This window comes from Oncorhynchus nerka, linkage group LG8, assembly GCF_034236695.1.
Source record: "Oncorhynchus nerka isolate Pitt River linkage group LG8, Oner_Uvic_2.0, whole genome shotgun sequence".
Lineage (NCBI taxonomy): Eukaryota > Metazoa > Chordata > Actinopteri > Salmoniformes > Salmonidae > Oncorhynchus > Oncorhynchus nerka.
In genome coordinates, this window is record NC_088403.1 from 68373543 (window position 1) to 68388736 (window position 15194).

The window sequence follows — 15194 nt, forward strand, 5'->3', positions numbered from 1 at the left end:
AGGATGTAATCTATGGATTTAAATAGAGGATGTAATCTATGCAGTTAAATAGAGGATGTAATCTATGGATTTAAATAGAGGATGTAATCTAATGGATTTAAATAGAGGATGTAATCTATGCAGTTAAATAGAGGATGTAATCTATGCAGTTAAATAGAGGATGTAATCTATGCAGTTAAATAGAGGATGTAATCTAATGGATTTAAATAGAGGATGTAATCTAATGGATTTAAATAGAGGACACTTTTCACTGAGGTTTATTTTCAGACAGGTAGGCTATACTCCTGTTGTAAAGAGAAGCAATATGCTTAATATTAGGAAAGTTTTTAAATAAATATAGTAGGTCTAGCCTTTCGAAGTGTTTGATTAGATTTTTCGAATACATTTGCATTGATGTCACAGTGATTAGAGGGACAATAGAGTGCTGAGTACCAGGCAGTGATTAGAGGGACAATAGAGTGCTGAGTACCAGGCAGTTAGCCAGTTTGGTAGACTACTAATGACCATCAGCAGCATCAGAGCTTTTTTACCGTAACTAAACGGTCACGTTGACTTGTGACCGCCGGTTTGGCGGTAATACGGTCACCATAACAACCCTGTGTGTGAGCGTATATGAGAATCCCGTTTGAACACTTACACTCTTGGTCGTCCTCCAACTATGCCCATGAGTCCAGGAGCTAGGAGAGAGAGAACACACAGACATGGTTTAGCTAGTGGTTGTGAACATGAGGAAACCAGGTACACGCACACACACACGCACGCACACACACACGCACACACGCACACACACACACACACACACGCACGCACGCACACACACACACACGGTTTAGCTAGTGGTTGTGATTATGAGGACACACACACACAGTATAGCTAGTGGTTGTGAACATGAGGAATCCAGACACACTATAGCTAGTGGTTGTGATTATGAGGAATCAACCCTAACATCTGTCCATGTACAGACAGTGGATCAATCCCAAATGCACTACAGTAGAAAAGACCCACAGGACTCTGGTTAATGGTAGTGCACTATATAGGGAACAGGGAGCCATTTGGGATGCCTCCTGTTAGTCATATGGCTGTTACTGTAACTCTGCGTCAACATAACACTCGTTCCCGCATTCACTAATTCATACAAGGAACTTGTAGGTTCAACTAAGGAAGAGAGGGAGGGAGGGGGAGGGAGGAGGGAGGGAGGGAGGGGAGAGAGAGGGGAGCGAGGAGGGAGTGAGGGAGAGGGAGGGGGAGAGGGATGGAGGGAGGGGGAGAGGGATGGAGGGAGGGGAGAGGGATGGAGGGAGGGGGAGAGGGATGGAGGGAGGGGGAGAGGGATGGAGGGGGAGAGGGATGGAGGGAGGGGGGAGAGGGATGGAGGGAGGGGGAGAGAGGGAGAGAGAGGGAGGGAGAGGGAGAGAGAGGGAGGGGGAGAGAGGGAGAGAGAGGGAGGGGGTAGAGAGGGGAGAGATGAAGGGAGAGAGGGAGGGAGAGGGGGAGAGATGGAGGGAGAGAGAGAGAGAGAGAGAGAGAGAGAGAGAGGTGGAGAGACAGGGGGTGGGAGGGGGAGAGAGAGAGGGGAAGGGAGGGAGTTTGTGTGTGTTTGTGTGTGTCCAGCGTGTAGTGTGTGTACAGTGTGTGTGCAGTGTGTGTGTGTGTACACAGTGTGTGTGTGCAGTGTGTGTGTGTGTGTGTGTGTACACAGTGTGTGTGTACAGTGTGTGTGTGTGTACACGGTGTGTGTGGGCATCCTACATTAATGCGAGTTTATACTGCGTGTGTTTACGCTCCTACCCATGCCCGTTCCTGCAGGTGCTATCTCCCTGGCAAAGAACTCCAGAGCTTTCTTCTGTTTATGACGCACAGCCATCCAGACGACCACCTCTCTAGGGGTCTGGAGAGAGGAGGGAGGAGGGGAGAGGGAGAGAGAGGGAAGAGGGGAGAGGGAGAGAGAGGGAAGAGGGGAGAGGGAGAGGGGGGGAGAGGTGAAGGAGAGAGAGAGAGAGGGGGTGAAGAAGAGAGAGAGGGTGAAGGAGAGAGAGAGAGAGGGAGGGGGGGTGAAGGAGGGAGAGTTTAGAAATGCTGTATGAATCCATTGCCCTTGGTGGGTAAAGAAGCATGAAACAAGTGTACCCTCTGACCTCTGACAGTCATACACCCTGATGGGGTGGGTCCCAAATGACACCCTATTACACGGGGTAGCAATACCAAGACGATGTGCAGGGGTAAGAGGTAATTGAGGTAGATATGTCCATATAGGTAAGGATAAAATGACTAGGCAACAGGACAGATAATGAACAGTAGCAGCAGCGTATGTGATCAAATCAAATGTATTTATAAAGCCCTTCTTACATCAGCTGATATCTCAAAGTGCTGTACAGAAACCCAGCCTAAAACCCCAAACAGCAAGCAATGCAGGTGTAGAAGTGGTGGCTAGGAAAAACTCCCTTAGAAAGGCCAAAACCTAGGAAGAAACCTAGAGAGACCAGTCCTCTTCTGGCTGTACTGGGTGGAGATGTGATGAGTCACTAGCTAACACTGGCTGTCACTAGCTAACACTGGCTGTCACTAGATAACACTGGCTGTCACTAGATAACACTGGCTGTCACTAGATAACACTGGCTGTCACTAGCTAACACTGGCTAACACTGGCTGTCACTAGCTAACACTGGCTGTCACTAGCCAACACTAGCGGTCACTAGCTAACACTGGCTGTCACTAGCTAACACTGGCTGTCACTAGCTAACACTGGCTGTCACTAGCTAACACTGGCTGTCACTAGCTAACACTGGCTAACACTGGCTGTCACTAGCTAACACTGGCTGTCACTAGATAACACTGGCTGTCACTAGATAACACTGGCTGTCACTAGCCAGTGTTAGCTAGTGTTAGCCAGTGTTAGCTAGTGACAGCTAGTGGTAGCCAGTGAAAGTGGCGGCATCTACATCTACCACCGCCGTGTCATCGACAAACTTAATGGTGGTGTTGGAGTCGTGTGCGACCACGCTGTCGTGGGCGAGCAGCAAGTACAGGAGGGGACTAAGCACGCACCCCTGAGGAGCCCCCAGTGTTGAGAGTGAGTGTGGCTGATGTGCTGCTCCCTACCCTCACCACCTGGGGGTGGCCCGTCAGTAGCACACAAACCTATTCAACACACACACACACACACACACACACACACACACACACGCACACACACACACACACACACACACACACACACACACACACACACACACAGTCGTAGCGTACCGTGTTATTACTGTGTGGTCCGTAGGTATCTTCGGCCCCCAATACCTGAATGTTGACAGCGGTGAAGTCCTCCAGACCCAGCTGCTTGAACATCCGACGCGTCCTGTTAAAACACACACGGTCTTAAAACAACAAGTGCATTTCAGTGGTGGCCCATCGATTAGGGCGTTAGAGGCATCGCCTCATATATAAACTCAGCAAAAAAAAGAAACGTCCTCTCACTGTCCACTGCGTTTATTTTCAGCAAACGTAACATGTGTAAATATTTGTATGAACATAAGATTCAACAACTGAAACATAAACCTGAACAAGTTCCCACAGACATCTGACTAACAGAAATGGAATAATGTGTCCCTGAACAAAAGGGGCCTGGATTGTATTTCCAGCTATACAGAGCGGAATTGAATCCTGATGGAGCTGGTGTACTCCATGTCCTTTCCAACTGCTGTGCTAAAAAAACAAATAAATTACAATGACATATGTTACATAATAAAGGACTGAATGCTATTAAGGCTACCAAGAACAGATCAGATCAATTAGCACTGAGGTGTGAAGTGAGAGGTGTCAAAGCCCTTGAGCCCAACAATGGCAGGAGAGTCTCACAACCTCCCAAATGCAGAGGCCTTCGAAGCCCCCTCCATCTGTGCAGAGGTCATTACAATACAATACCCCCTTGGATCCATCTCTATTTTGAACTGATATGCAGCCAGGACACTTCAACTGTAAATGACCTCGATAAGAAACAATATGGTTGCTTTTGATCACACCGGAAGATATCCTCCTCTCCTCCTCTCTAAAATACAACAGCCACAGGACACAGGAAGATATCCTCCTCTCCTCCTCTCTAAAATACAACAGCCACAGGACACAGGAAGATATCCTCCTCTCCTCCTCTCTAAAATACAACAGCCACAGGACACAGGAAGATATCCTCCTCTCCTCCTCTCTAAAATACAACAGCCACAGGACGGCTTTGTTTGGACGTCGTAAAGGACCATTCGATGAAAGTGAAGAGGTATAGATAACTTAACTACCTCCTTTTCCACGTGAAGAAAAGAACAGTGGCCAGACACTTGCTAGCTACTGTGGGACATACTGTTTTGTTCCCGGGACTCGGGACTCTCTATTAGGTTACACAGACTCTTGGCCTCCCATCCTATTCTAACCACCTCTCGCCGGCTTTTTTTTTTGCTGTACAATATGGTCTTGTTGTCATCTGATGCACATTCAAATGTCGTAAATAAACCCTGCAGAGCTCTCCCTGTCCTCTGCCGTGCCTTGATTGTATTACTACTGATGATATCTGGAAATGTGCACCCTGGCTCATCTACTGTTGCTAGCCCCAATTTTGACTTCTGATATCTGCTTCACTGATTTCTGCTATCGTAAAAGCCTGGGTTTTCTGCACGTTAAAACCTCTAGTGACTCCCCATCCCGGGTCCGGGAGCGTAATCATCGACTGACACTAATTAGCATAACGCAACGGGCATAAATATTCCTAGAAAATATTCCTATTCATGAAAATCACAAGTGAAATATACTGAGACACAGCTTTGCCTTTGGTTAATCATCAGGTCATCTCAGATTTTCAAAATATGCTTTACAGCCAAAGCTAGACGAGCATTTGTGTAAGTTTATCGATAGCCTAGCATAGCATTTTGTCCAGCTAGCAGCAGGTAACTTGGTCACGGAAATCAGAAAAGCAATCAATTTAAATTGTTTACCTTTGATGAGCTTCGGATGTTTTCACTCACGAGACTCCCAGTTAGATAGCAATTAGTTAAGTTAATTTTTTCAAAAAATATATTATTTTTTTTAGGCGAAATAGCTCCGTTTGTTCTTCACGTTTGGCTGAGAAATCGACCGGAAATTACGGTCACGAAAACGCTGAAAAATATTCCAAATTAACTCCATAATATCGACAGAAACATGGCAAACGTTGTTTATAATCAATCCTCAAGGTGTTTTTCAAATATCTATTCGATAATATATCCACCGGGACAATTGGTTTTTCAGTAGGACCGATTGGAATAATGGCTACCTCTGTATTTTACGCGAGAATCACTCTGAGAGCAATCAGGTGACCACCTGCGCAATGTAGCCGCTTACGGGTATTCTTCAACATAAATGCGTAAAACTACGTCACAATGCTGTAGACACATTGGGGAATACGTAGAAAAAGTAATCTGGTTGATAGCCCATTCACTGCTCAATAGGGACACATTGGAACGCAGAGCTTTCAAAAGATGAGTCACTTCCGGATTGGATTTTTCTCAGGCTTTCGCCTGCAATATCAGTTCTGTTATACTCACAGACAATATTTTTACAATGTGATATTTTTACAGTTTTGGAAAGTTTAGAGGGTTTTCTATCCTAAACTGACAATTATATGCATATTCTAGCATCTCGTCCTGAGAAAATATCCTGTTTACTACGGGAACGTTATTTTTCCAAAAATTAAAATACTGCCCCCTAGTCACAAAAGGTTTTAACACTAGAAGCTTATTACCTAAAATGGATCAATTGAAAGTGTGGATTCACAGCTCCAATTCAAGAAGTGTTGGTCATTACTGAGTTAAAGGAAGAGTGTTTTGAACACTGATGTTAACCGTTCTGGTTATAACATTTTTTGGCAAGACAGATCTTCCAAAGGTGGGGGAGTGACAATCCTTACCAAGGATCCCCTTCAGTGCTCAGTGTTCTCCACCAAGTCTGTCCCCAAACTATTTGATTTGCTAGTTTTAAGAATTAAACTTTCAAATAGTTATTTGTTGACTGTTGCTGGGTGCTATCGTTCTCCATCAGCACCAGCCTGTACCCTCCCTGCCCTATTTGTCCTGCCAGGTGACCTAAACTGGGACATGCTTAAACCACCTGACCAAGTTCTAAAGCAATGGGACTCCCTAAATCTTTCTCAGATTATTACCAATCCCACAAGGTATGACTCCAAACTAGAGGTCGACCGATTAATCCGATTGGCCGATGTCAAGGTATGACTCCAAACTAGAGGTCGACCGATTAATCCGATTGGCCGATTAATCCGATTGGCCGATGTCAAGTTCAGAACAATCAGAAATCTGTATTTGTGGAGCCCGATTTTTTTTATTTTATTTTTTTACACCTTTATTTAATCTTTATTTAACCAGGCAAGTCAGTTAAGAACACATTCTTATTTTCAATGACGGCCTAGGAACAGTGGGGTTAACGACAGATTTTCACCTTGTCAGCTCGGGGGATCCAATCTTGCAACCTTACAGTTAACTAGTCCAACGCAATAACGACCTGCCTCTTGTTGCACTCCACAAGGAGACTGCCTGTTACGCGAATGCAGTAAGCCAAGGTAAGTTGCTAGCTAGCATTAAACTTTTCTTATAAAAAACAATCAATCAATCATAATCACTAGTTAACTACACATGGTTGATGATATTCCTAGATATTATCTAGCGTGTCCTGCGTTGCGTATAATCTGACTGAGCGGTGGTAGGCAGAAGCAGGCGTGTAAACATTCATTCAAACAGCACTTTTGTGCGTTTTTCCAGCAGCTCTTCATTGTGCGTCAAGCATTGCGCTGTTTATGACTTCAAGCCTATCAACTCCCGAGATGAGGCTGGTGTAACCGATGTGAAATGGCTGGCTAGTTAGCGCGCGCTAATAGTGTTTCAAACGTCACTCGCTCGCTCTGAGCCTTGGAGTGGTTGTTTCCCTTGCTCTGCATGGGTAACGCTGCTTCGAGGGTGGCTGTTGTGTTCCTGGTTCGAGCCCAGGGAGGAGCGAGGAGAGGGACGGAAGCTATACTGTTACACTGGCAATACTAAAGTGCCTATAAGAACATCCAATAGTCAAAGGTATATGAAATACAAATGGTATAGAGAGAACTAGTCCTATAATTCCTATAATAACTACAACCTAAAACTTCTTACCTGGGAATATTGAAGACTCATGTTAAAAGGAACCACCAGCTTTCATATGTTCTCATGTTCTGAGCAAGGAACTGAAACGTTAGCTTTCTTACATGGCACATATTGCACTTTTACTTTCTTCTCCAACACTGTTTTTGCATTATTTAAACCAAATTGAACATGTTTCATTATTTATTTGAGGTTAAATAGATTTTATTGATGTATTATATTAAGTTAAAATAAGTGTTAATTCAGTATTGTTGTAATTGTCATTATTACAAATAAATTTAAAAAATGTAAAAGTTCTTTTTTTTTTAAAAAAGAAAAATCGGCCGATTAATCGGTATCGGCGTTGAAAAATCATAAATCGGTCGGCCTCTACTCCAAACACCCAGAAAAGGCTTCTCTTCTTGATGCTCACAAATAATCCTGATAGGTATCAGTCTGGTGTTTTCTGTAATGACCTTAGTGATCACTGTTTTACAGGTTGTGTTCGTAATGGCTGCTCAGTGAAACCTGTCCTGATGTGTCATAGACGCTAAAACACTTTAATGAGCAAGCCTTCCTTCATGAACTGGCCTCTGTAAAATGTTATAGAATCAGCTTGATCCCCTCTGTCGAAGACGCTTGGACCTTACTTTTTGATTTTTTAGTGGTATTGTAAACAAACACACCCACATAAAGAAAATAAGAATTAAAAACAGGTTCAGCCCCCTGGTTCGACTGTGAGTTGGCAGAGTTACTCCAACTCAAGAATTACACTCAGGCTATCCGGGAAGGCCAAAGTTAGTTACTTTAAGGAGCAGTTCTCTCTCTGTGGGTCTAATCAAAATAAGTTCTGGAAAACGATTAAAGACCTGGAGACTAAACCCTCCTCCTCACAGCTTTTTAACCTGTCTCTCCTGGAGGTTCCCATTGCTTGGAAGGCAGCCACGGTCCATCCTTTATTTAAAGGGGAAGTTAACTGTTATAGGACAACTTCAGATCAAATGTTATTTTGTCACAGGAGCCGAATACAACAGCTGTATTTCACCTTACAGTGAAGCCCTTAAACAACATCCTGCCCTGCCTATCTAAGGTCTTCGAAAGCCAAGTCAACAAACAGGTCTGGACTTTCAAGCCCTTTAACAACAAGAAAATATATGCTGATTTTAACCTCAATAAATAATCAAACTTACAGGCTCTAACCAATAGTGTGAAAAAAGGTATTAGGTGAACAATAGGTAAGTAAAGAAATAAAACAACAGTAAAAAGACAGGCTATAGACAGTAGGGAGGCTATACACAGTAGAGAGGCTATATACAGTAGAGAGACTATATACAGTAGAGAGGATATATACAGTAGAGAGGCTATACACAGTAGAGAGGTTATATACAGTAGAGAGGCTATATACAGTAGAGAGGCTATATACAGTAGAGAGGCTATATACAGTAGAGAGGCTATATACAGTAGAGAGGTTATATACAGTAGAGGGGCTATATACAGTAGAGAGGCTATATACAGTAGAGAGGCTACATATAGTAGAGAGGCTATATACAGTAGAGAGGCTATATACAGTAGAGAGGCTAAAAAAAAGGAAATACCTAAAAAAAAAATGTAAGAGAAGAAGACAAATTATTAAATAGCAGAAGTAAATAATAATAGCAAGACTATATACAGGGTATTACGGTACAGAGTCAATGTGGAGGCTATATACAGGGTATTACGGTACAGAGTCAATGTGGAGGCTATATACAGGGTATTACGGTACAGAGTCAATGTGGAGGCTATATACAGGGTATTACGGTACAGAGTCAATGTGGAGGCTATATACAGGGTATTACGGTACAGAGTCAATGTGGAGGCTATATACAGGGTGTTACGGTACAGAGTCAATGTGGAGGCTATATACAGGGTGTTACGGTACAGAGTCAATGTGGAGGCTATATACAGGGGGTTACCGGTACAGAGTCAATGTGGAGGCTATATACAGGGTGTTACGGTACAGAGTCAATGTGGAGGCTATATACAGGGTGTTACGGCACAGAGTCAATGTGGAGGCTATATACAGGGGGGTTACGGCACAGAGTCAATGTGGAGGCTATATACAGGGTGTTACGGTACAGAGTCAATGTGGAGGCTATATACAGGGTATTACGGTACAGAGTCAATGTGGAGGCTATATACAGGGTATTACGGTACAGAGTCAATGTGGAGGCTATATACAGGGTATTACGGTACAGAGTCAATGTGGAGGCTATATACAGGGTGTTACGGCACAGAGTCAATGTGGAGGCTATATACAGGGTATTACGGCACAGAGTCAATGTGGAGGCTATATACAGGGTGTTACGGTACAGAGTCAATGTGGAGGCTATATACAGGGGGTACCGGCACAGAGTCAATGTGGAGGCTATATACAGGGTGTTACGGTACAGAGTCAATGTGGAGGCTATATACAGGGTATTACGGTACAGAGTCAATGTGGAGGCTATATACAGGGTGTTACGGCACAGAGTCAATGTGGAGGCTATATACAGGGTATTACGGCACAGAGTCAATGTGGAGGCTATATACAGGGTGTTACGGTACAGAGTCAATGTGGAGGCTATATACAGGGTATTACGGTACAGAGTCAATGTGGAGGCTATATACAGGGTGTTACGGTACAGAGTCAATGTGGAGGCTATATACAGGGTATTACGGTACAGAGTCAATGTGGAGGCTATATACAGGGTATTACGGTACAGAGTCAATGTGGAGGCTATATACAGGGTATTACGGCACAGAGTCAATGTGGAGGCTATATACAGGGTATTACGGCACAGAGTCAATGTGGAGGCTATATACAGGGTATTACGGCACAGAGTCAATGTGGAGGCTATATACAGGGTATTACGGCACAGAGTCAATGTGGAGGCTATATACAGGGTATTACGGTACAGAGTCAATGTGGAGGCTATATACAGGGTATTACGGCACAGAGTCAATGTGGAGGCTATATACAGGGTATTACGGCACAGAGTCAATGTGGAGGCTATATACAGGGTATTACGGCACAGAGTCAATGTGGAGGCTATATACAGGGTATTACGGTACAGAGTCAATGTGGAGGCTATATACAGGGTATTACGGCACAGAGTCAATGTGGAGGCTAGGGGTATATACAGAGTCAATGGGTGTTACGGGTAGAGTCAATGTGGAGGCTATATACAGGGTATTACGGCACAGAGTCAATGTGGAGGCTATATACAGGGTGTTACGGTACAGAGTCAATGTGGAGGCTATATACAGGGTATTACGGTACAGAGTCAATGTGGAGGCTATATACAGGGTATTACGGCACAGAGTCAATGTGGAGGCTATATACAGGGTATTACGGTACAGAGTCAATGTGGAGGCTATATACAGGGTATTACGGCACAGAGTCAATGTGGAGGCTATATACAGGGTATTACGGCACAGAGTCAATGTGGAGGCTATATACAGGGTATTACGGCACAGAGTCAATGTGGAGGCTATATACAGGGTATTACGGTACAGAGTCAATGTGGAGGCTATATACAGGGTATTACGGCACAGAGTCAATGTGGAGGCTATATACAGGGTATTACGGCATAGAGTCAATGTGGAGGCTATATACAGGGTATTACGGTACAGAGTCAATGTGGAGGCTATATACAGGGTATTACGGTACAGAGTCAATGTGGAGGCTATATACAGGGTATTACGGTACAGAGTCAATGTGGAGGCTATATACAGGGTATTACGGTACAGAGTCAATGTGGAGGCTATATACAGGGTATTACGGCACAGAGTCAATGTGGAGGCTATATACAGGGTATTACGGTACAGAGTCAATGTGGAGGCTATATACAGGGTATTACGGTACAGAGTCAATGTGGAGGCTATATACAGGGTATTACGGTACAGAGTCAATGTGGAGGCTATATACAGGGTATTACGGTACAGAGTCAATGTGGAGGCTATATACAGGGTATTACGGCACAGAGTCAATGTGGAGGCTATATACAGGGTATTACGGTACAGAGTCAATGTGGAGGCTATATACAGGGTATTACGGTACAGAGTCAATGTGGAGGCTATATACAGGGTATTACGGTACAGAGTCAATGTGGAGGCTATATACAGGGTATTACGGCACAGAGTCAATGTGGAGGCTATATACAGGGTATTACGGTACAGAGTCAATGTGGAGGCTATATACAGGGTATTACGGTACAGAGTCAATGTGGAGGCTATATACAGGGTATTACGGCACAGAGTCAATGTGGAGGCTATATACAGGGTATTACGGCACAGAGTCAATGTGGAGGCTATATACAGGGTATTACGGCACAGAGTCAATGTGGAGGCTATATACAGGGTATTACGGTACAGAGTCAATGTGGAGGCTATATACAGGGTATTACGGCTACAGAGTCAATGTGGAGGCTATATACAGGGTATTACGGTACAGAGTCAATGTGGAGGCTATATACAGGGTGTTACGGTACAGAGTCAATGTGGAGGCTATATACAGGGTATTACGGTACAGAGTCAATGTGGAGGCTATATACAGGGTATTACGGTACAGAGTCAATGTGGAGGCTATATACAGGGTATTACGGTACAGAGTCAATGTGGAGGCTATATACAGGGTGTTACGGTACAGAGTCAATGTGGAGGCTATATACAGGGTATTACGGTACAGAGTCAATGTGGAGACTATATACAGGGTATTACGGCACAGAGTCAATGTGGAGGCTATATACAGGGTGTTACGGTACAGAGTCAATGTGGAGGCTATATACAGGGTGTTACGGTACAGAGTCAATGTGGAGGCTATATACAGGGTATTACGGTACAGAGTCAATGTGGAGACTATATACAGGGTGTTACGGTACAGAGTCAATGTGGAGGCTATATACAGGGTATTACGGTACAGAGTCAATGTGGAGGCTATATACAGGGTATTACGGTACAGAGTCAATGTGGAGGCTATATACAGGGTGTTACGGTACAGAGTCAATGTGAGGCTATATACAGGGTATTACGGCACAGAGTCAATGTGAGGCTATATACAGGGTATTACGGTACAGAGTCAATGTGGAGGCTATATACAGGGTATTACGGTACAGAGTCAATGTGGAGGCTATATACAGGGTATTACGGTACAGAGTCAATGTGGAGGCTATATACAGGGTATTACGGTACAGAGTCAATGTGGAGGCTATATACAGGGTGTTACGGTACAGAGTCAATGTGGAGGCTATATACAGGGTATTACGGTACAGAGTCAATGTGGAGACTATATACAGGGTGTTACGGTACAGAGTCAATGTGGAGGCTATATACAGGGTATTACGGTACAGAGTCAATGTGGAGGCTATATACAGGGTATTACGGCACAGAGTCAATGTGGAGGCTATATACAGGGTATTACGGTACAGAGTCAATGTGGAGGCTATATACAGGGTATTACGGCACAGAGTCAATGTGGAGGCTATATACAGGGGGTACCTGTACAGAGTCAATGTGGAGGCTATATACAGGGTATTACCGGCAGAGTCAATGTGGAGGCTATATACAGGGGGCACCGGGCACAGAGTCAATGTGGAGGCTATATACAGGGTATTACGGTACAGAGTCAATGTGGAGGCTATATACAGGGTATTACGGTACAGAGTCAATGTGGAGGCTATATACAGGGGTATTACGGTACAGAGTCAATGTGGAGGCTATATACAGGGTATTACGGTACAGAGTCAATGTGGAGGCTATATACAGGGTATTACGGTACAGAGTCAATGTGGAGGCTATATACAGGGTGTTACGGTACAGAGTCAATGTGGAGGCTATATACAGGGTATTACGGTACAGAGTCAATGTGGAGGCTATATACAGGGTGTTACGGCACTGAGTCAATGTGGAGGCTATATACAGGGCATTACGGTACAGAGTCAATGTGGAGGCTATATACAGGGTATTACGGCACAGAGTCAATGTGGAGGCTATATACAGGGTGTTACGGTACAGAGTCAATGTGGAGGCTATATACAGGGTATTACGGTACAGAGTCAATGTGGAGGCTAAATACAGGGTGTTACGGTACAGAGTCAATGTGGAGGCTATATACAGGGTATTACGGCACAGAGTCAATGTGGAGGCTATATACAGGGTGTTACGGTACAGAGTCAATGTGGAGGCTATATACAGGGTGTTACGGTACAGAGTCAATGTGGAGGCTATATACAGGGTATTACGGTACAGAGTCAATGTGGAGGCTATATACAGGGTGTTACGGTACAGAGTCAATGTGGAGGCTATATACAGGGTGTTACGGCACAGAGTCAATGTGGAGGCTATATACAGGGTATTACGGTACAGAGTCAATGTGGAGGCTATATACAGGGTATTACGGTACAGAGTCAATGTGGAGGCTATATACAGGGTGTTACGGTACAGAGTCAATGTGGAGGCTATATACAGGGTGTTACGGCACAGAGTCAATGTGGAGGCTATATACAGGGTGTTACGGTACAGAGTCAATGTGGAGGCTATATACAGGGTATTACGGCCAGAGTCAATGTGGAGGCTATATACAGGGTGTTACGGTACAGAGTCAATGTGGAGGCTATATACAGGGTATTACGGTACAGAGTCAATGTGGAGGCTATATACAGGGTGTTACGGTACAGAGTCAAGGCTATATACAGGGTGGAGAGTCAATAGGCTATATACAGGGTATTACGGTACAGAGTCAATGTGGAGGCTATATACAGGGTATTACGGTACAGAGTCAATGTGGAGGCTATATACAGGGTGTTACGGTACAGAGTCAATGTGGAGGCTATATACAGGGTGTTACGGCACAGAGTCAATGTGGGAGGCTATATACAGGGTATTACGGTACAGAGTCAATGTGGAGGCTATATACAGGGTATTACGGCACAGAGTCAATGTGGAGGCTATATACAGGGTATTACGGTACAGAGTCAATGTGGAGGGTATTACTATCATAGGCTATATACAGGGTATTACGGTACAGAGTCAATGTGGAGGCTATATACAGGGTATTACGGTACAGAGTCAATGTGGAGGCTATATACAGGGTATTACGGCACAGAGTCAATGTGGAGGCTATATACAGGGTATTACGGTACAGAGTCAATGTGGAGGCTATATACAGGGTATTACGGTACAGAGTCAATGTGGAGGCTATATACAGGGTATTACGGCACAGAGTCAATGTGGAGGCTATATACAGGGTATTACGGCACAGAGTCAATGTGGAGGCTATATACAGGGTATTACGGCACAGAGTCAATGTGGAGGCTATATACAGGGTGTTACGGTACAGAGTCAATGTGGAGGCTATATACAGGGTATTACGGTACAGAGTCAATGTGGAGGCTATATACAGGGTATTACGGCACAGAGTCAATGTGGAGGCTATATACAGGGTATTACGGTACAGAGTCAATGGGAGGCTATATACAGGGTGTTACGGTACAGAGTCAATGTGGAGGCTATATACAGGGGGCACGGTACAGAGTCAATGTGGAGGCTATATACAGGGTATTACGGTACAGAGTCAATGTGGAGGCTGTATACAGGGTATTACGGCACAGAGTCAATGTGGAGGCTATATACAGGGTATTACGGTACAGAGTCAATGTGGAGGCTATATACAGGGTGTTACGGTACAGAGTCAATGTGGAGGCTGTATACAGGGGGTACGGTACAGAGTCAATGTGGAGGCTATATACAGGGTATTACGGTACAGAGTCAATGTGGAGGCTATATACAGGGTATTACGGTACAGAGTCAATGTGGAGGCTATATACAGGGTATTACGGTACAGAGTCAATGTGGAGGCTATATACAGGGTGTTACGGTACAGAGTCAATGTGGAGGCTATATACAGGGTATTACGGTACAGAGTCAATGTGGAGGCTATATACAGGGTATTACGGTACAGAGTCAATGTGGAGGCTATATACAGGGTATTACGGTACAGAGTCAATGTGGAGGCTATATACAGGGTATTACGGCACAGAGTCAATG

At 44.4% G+C, this 15194-nt stretch overlaps 1 protein-coding gene across 1 annotated transcript in view; it reads right to left on the minus strand.

Moving 5' to 3' along the window:
• The window catches only part of lratb.1 (lecithin retinol acyltransferase b, tandem duplicate 1), a 97998-nt gene that overhangs the window by 46140 nt on the left and 36664 nt on the right, over positions 1–15194 (minus strand). Inside the window, exons 12-14 of the mRNA XM_065022006.1 lie at positions 3247–3349; positions 1789–1888; positions 638–677 (exon numbers count right to left, since the gene is read on the minus strand). Coding sequence (XP_064878078.1) covers positions 638–677; positions 1789–1888; positions 3247–3349 — 243 coding nt within the window. The remainder of the gene's footprint in view (positions 1–637; positions 678–1788; positions 1889–3246; positions 3350–15194) is intronic.